This window comes from Mytilus galloprovincialis, chromosome 10 (assembly GCF_965363235.1).
Source record: "Mytilus galloprovincialis chromosome 10, xbMytGall1.hap1.1, whole genome shotgun sequence".
Lineage (NCBI taxonomy): Eukaryota > Metazoa > Mollusca > Bivalvia > Mytilida > Mytilidae > Mytilus > Mytilus galloprovincialis.
Genome location: NC_134847.1, coordinates 62,025,423 through 62,031,159, shown reverse-complemented (window position 1 = coordinate 62,031,159; position 5,737 = coordinate 62,025,423). Strand labels below are relative to the sequence as shown.

General features: G+C 34.3%; 1 protein-coding gene across 1 annotated transcript; it reads left to right on the top strand.

Moving 5' to 3' along the window:
* The first annotated feature begins 2,954 nt into the window (after positions 1-2,954).
* Positions 2,955-5,062, top strand: LOC143049278 (medium-chain acyl-CoA ligase ACSF2, mitochondrial-like). The gene has a single exon (XM_076222970.1). It carries the CDS (start codon positions 3,035-3,037, stop codon positions 4,691-4,693), a length of 1,659 nt encoding a protein of 552 aa, XP_076079085.1. The 5' UTR covers positions 2,955-3,034; the 3' UTR covers positions 4,694-5,062.
* Positions 5,063-5,737: the final 675 nt, after the last annotated feature.

Genomic DNA, 5,737 nt, shown 5'->3' with positions numbered 1-5,737 from the left:
CTGGTGTTCAAAACTCGTAAATCGACTAGAAAGAAAATTAAAGTAACAAAAAACAGGATGGGATTCGAAAAAGAAGCATGGTATGAGGTGATCGTAGAGGGCATATAAATTCATATTTATATTTTTGTGTATATCGTGTTATTTCACCATCGGCAGTCTGCAGAGGTCATCTCGATGGTAATTTAGATGGCGTCTAAACAAAAATACACACGAAATGCTGATACATATTATCGAGTCCGTGCATTGTTTATTTTTATTTTTTTTGTTATCATTTGATATACTTTTCACTATGATACAAATCAAATGAGAATTTTAGTCAAATCGGTGCACATGAATTTGACAGAAGCATAACATGGGTCATCTGACTTCCTACCAATAACATTTCGTTATCATCAATATATCCCAAATAGTCCATGATGGACATTCTTTGGATGATTATATTGCATCGGTTTTTTTTTATCCAGCTAGTTAACTTAGCCCGAAAATGATATAGTAGATATCACGACTATTTCACCAAATGACGTCTTTGCACGTTCTCGCATAAATCATTAATGACTTTCTATCCAACACGTGGTTAATGATTTCTTACACAGTTAGAGCCCGACCAGTTATTGATTATGTCGGTTGAAGTAAGAAATCCTCTTTCTGTCGTGCCGTATGCAGCAAAGAAATTGTATGCTGTCGACCAGCCTACAATTTCTGCACGACGATGGGCAATAGGCAAGTCATGTGTAAAGACGGTATTTAAAGGTAGTTGATCGCATTTGGAAAGGTCAAAACGAAGCATCAACTGTTAACAATGTGGAAAAAAATAAGCTGCAGTACATTTTTCCATATCAAATATATGAAGTGCGAACATATTTATGTCTTCTATGGGATTAAAAAAATAGGTCTTCTATAATTACTTTTGTTATTCCCATGGGGTAACAGACTGGAAGACCCTTACAGCATACTCACCTTTGACCATTACACATACATCATTTTCCCTTTAATTCATAAATATTCTTAAACTGTACCATATAAAAAGTGTCCTTAAGTTGTACGGGAAACAGTTGCTTCCTCCAGTAAAACAGTAAAAACATCTTTTAGGCTCAATTTACTAGGCAGCGGGCATACTATTCAGTTATTACAGGGGAGGTAATGATGTTGCTAACGTAAAATGTTATTTTCGCGACGTCAAACTGTGACATATTTAGAAAAGATGCATTTTTCGACTGATTTTATCATTCAAACTGATTCAACTTGTGAACCAGTTCATGGACCCCTCTTTTGTAAAAAAAAAAAAATAATGCATGAATTTATAGGATACTTATCTTGTGTTTATCTTTTAAAACAAAAAAAGTTATGTTTTTATTATGAAAGGTAAAATACGTCAACAAATCCGAATTTTAAACGATAGTGAAATGTATGCGTTATATATAACTGTATCTAATTCAAGTATAACACCACAGATTATAAATATATATTCATATGCATGTACACATTCGTGGTACATCTTCATGCATATAAAAAATAATGATTTTCGCATAGTCAGCTATCATTTGAAAAGGCCCTGAATTGACAAATATAAAACAATTCAAACGAAAAAACTAACGTCCTGATTTATGTACAAAATTAAGCACGAAAAACCAATATGATATACAGCAACAAACGACAACCACTGAATTACAGGTTTCTTACTTGAGACAGGCATATACAGAATGTGGCGTGGTTAAACATGTTAGCGGGCACCCAACCCTCCCCTAACCTGGGACAGTAGTGTAACAGTACAACATATGAACAGACTATAAAAATCAGTTGAATAGATAGATACAAAGCAAAAACATGTAACAAAAACACATAGTGGACGTGGCAGGGTACTTTGTATACATGGTCGTTGATTTTCTGTTTTATCATGCCAGGCCTTTTATATCTTACCTTATGGTTAGGTTCATTTTTTAAAGCCATACGTTGACCTACCTATAGTAGTAAAAACGTAATTTTAACACTGGATAGTGGTTTTATAGGCAATCATACCACAGCTCCTTGTTTTTATATATAGACTTGATGTTCAAATGTCAGTAGCAAGTCCGTGGAATTGTATTATTAGGGAAATTACAATTTACAGAAAAGGGATTACCTTAAATATATATGTAAAAAATCTAAACATTAAGAACTTAAGTTTGAAAACTCTGACACATATCCAACACACCAACCAAGCCATATGGATATAACTGATGTTACATGCATACAATATAGTAGTGGTGATCTTGACCTCGATGTAGCTATAGATTACATATTGAAAGCATTTCAAATTTTAAGAAATGTTGCAGATTATTCCTGAAAGCGATCATCTGAACTTGCCCATAAATGTTTAACCTCTATTATTATTTCCCCCTAAATGAGGTTAAAATTTTATAAACTCTCTGTACTTTTAGCGATATCTGTGAAGATAGCAAGGTGAAATTTTGTTTACGATGTGAAATCAAAAATGTTCTTTTTTCAATACAGGATGTGCGGGTGAGGGGTCGATCCTATGCATTACCTGGGTTCACCGCTGCTTTTTATTGCGATAAAGCCCACTACTTAACTGGAAATAGTATTACCATCGACAGAGATATCACGAAGTAAAATATGCAGAATGTCACATCCACATGTTGCCGTTATGATAAATTCTTATGTTGAACTAAAATCTTGAAATGTTTTATTTCATACTTAAGAAAAGCATCTATATAGACTATTTTAAAATCAGATGTGAAATGATCTCATTATACGTCACTATGCACAATTTGACATAACAACCACAGCTAGATGACTGGTCACATATAAGTGTCATTAATTTAAAAGTAAAATAACCCGGACAATTAATACATGCTGAATATGCTAAAACAATAACAATATAAACCACATAATTCGTGCCTTGACTATAAAAAATAGTACTAGTAAATGAGACCCATCACTAATATAAACAACATTATAAGTGTAGAGGTTGTTCGAATTCTTTCAAAGAAGAAGCAACATGGACCATTTTAGTTAAAGCTATGACCAGTTACCTATGACAGAGCCTTACATGTATTGCACCATTCCTGATAGACTACAATACTATGCTACAGACACTCCTAACAAAGCTGCATTTATCATTCATTCTAAGTCTGGAAGTCGTGCACTTATAACATGTAAAGACTTATACCAGCAGAGTCAGACATTTGCCAAAGGTCTTGTTCATCTTGGGATTAAGAAAAATGACACTATAGGTCTGTCTTTTCCAAACAGTAAAGAATGGCTTGTTTCAACCTTTGGAATATTAATGGCAGGAGCGGTTCCTTTACATATGTCATTCAAGTACAAGGACGGTCGAGATATTATACCAGTTCTACAAATTCCAGGAAATTGTAAAGCTATATTGATGGCTAACGAGAAGGATAATTCCATTCGCGATTTTCTGGATAATATTCTTACGAGAAGAGAAACCGAAACCGAAAAGATGGAGCTGAAAAAAGAACGACTAATTCCCTCACTGAAATTTGTTGCTTTAGACAATTCAATAACAGGTTTTGAAGATTGTTGCACGACTTTTGATATACTTAGTACCGGAACTAAGTATCAGAATATAAACTTACCATTTCTTGATCCAGATGACATTGCCGCGTTTCTATTGACGTCTGGTAGTACCGGGATCTCGAAACTCGTACCAAAGACGCATTTACAAATGCTTGAAGTCGGTCAAGGATTTGTCGCTGCATTAAACATGGAATCTTGCGATGTATATTTTAGCGATAGGTTATTTGGCTGGGGAGCTGGGTATCCATGCATATTTTTGGTTTGTGGTGCTACCCACGTGACCTCATCTGACCAGTTTACTTTACAGAGCATCAGTGAAATCTGCAACTTCACAATTAAAATAATTAAACAAGATAACTGTACGGTGTGTCAGATCCTACCAGCATTTGCAATGGAAATTCTGAAAAGAGATAAAAATGAAATAAGTCCAAGAGTTTTAGCTACCGGTGGAGTTCCTGTCCCAAAACAATGTGCTCAAGTTGTTCCAAGATTTTGTAAAGAATTCATATGTATTTATGGAACAACAGAAATGGGAGGTGTTTCGGTGAAAAGATCTCAAGCGGCGTCCGACTTTTCCGACTATAATGTCGGTAAACCTTGGCCGGGAGTGGAAATGAAAGTCGTCAATACCGAAGGAAAAACAATGCCACGGAATGAAGTAGGAGAACTCTTTGTTAGAAATCGAGTTGCTTTTGGAGGTTACCATAGAAATCCAGATAAAACAAACAAAGTACTTGCAACTGATGGGTGGTACAAAACAGATGACATAGCATTTATGAATGAAAAGGGAGATTTTACAGTCACAGGACGTTGTTCAGATATCATTTTATGTCATGGTGAATTAATCTCACCATCTTACATCGAAGACGAGATTAAAACACACCCAGCAGTAGCAGAAGTTTGTGTAGTTCCTGTCAGTGATCCAGTTTGCTTTCAAAAGGTCTGCGCGTGCATCGTTTTACGAAAAGGTTCACTACTTTTAGAAGATGAACTCATATTATATCTATCAGCTGGCGCCAAAAGTCAGATTAAATTCCAAGAAAACTCCAGAATCCATCTTTTCTTTGAAAGTTTTCCTAAAACAGCGATAGGGAAAATTTTCCGAAGAGGTGTGAAGGAAGAAGCAGAACAAAGAGTAAATGGAAAACAATGATGGCTTGATGAATATTATCATTAAATCATGTACACACATAATACAAAGTTTGATATATTAATTAATATAACCAGATACAGATACAATGACGACAGAAATACGAGTATTCACTAGAAATAAAATAGAAGTAAATATTGTGTATAGACTAATTTATGAGACAGCAACCTTCCAACCGACACAACAATGTAAAATCCACCTAGCGTTCAATATACATATTTGTATAAATTGGATTTGAAAACTAATGATTCTTTGAAGAAACTTATTCTTAAAAGTTGTCAATTCAACACTGTATAAATATCTTAAAATATTGTCTTTATCGGTAATCAAATTTATTTTGTTATTTAGTAAATAAAACATAGCTATAGTATATTACATGTATTGCTTACACTGTTACAGTTATAAAAACTTTTACGGCAACAGTATGACGATATGACATATTATGACATAGCACATGGTCATGCTTTTCTCAGTCTGTTTGTTATGTTATCTATTAGTTGTATTTTAGTTTGAAAATTAGCTTTCAGTAGCTGTGAACTCTCTTAGGTCGGTTGTCTTTGTATAGTCGTAATTCTGCACATTGTTTATTTTTCGTTTTACTGGTAACGGAATATAAGATAACATGAATCATATATGCATAACATTTACAGTATAATGGCAACAAACGATTGGCTCTCTCCAGATTCGGAAGCAATAATTGGTCGGTTCACTTCAGCATGTACCAGAAAATTTCGAAGTGAGCGCTATCATACGAGGCTCGATAAAGATCTTGAATTCTAGAAGTTTGGGATTTTTATCAGCTGATTTACAATATTCTTGAATGCCTACAAAGCTATTATTTGATACAATGTCCAGTCTCTCCAAAAAAACTCTTTCCACATATTAATTTAAGGTTGCACATATTGATGGAAAGTGTCATAATTTTTAAAGGTAAGGATAAAAAGACACCTTTTGAGTAGAACTTTTAAACGTTCATTCAAAGGATAGATACACCCCCTCATTTGCTCCATAACAAAAAGTGAGATGGAAAGTTCCAGGAAATTTAGA

Bases quoted from the DNA above. Each gene is read 5' to 3' on its own strand.
- LOC143049278 (XM_076222970.1), top strand. From the start codon at position 3,035: ATGACAGAGCCTTACATGTATTGCACCATTCCTGATAGACTACAATAC.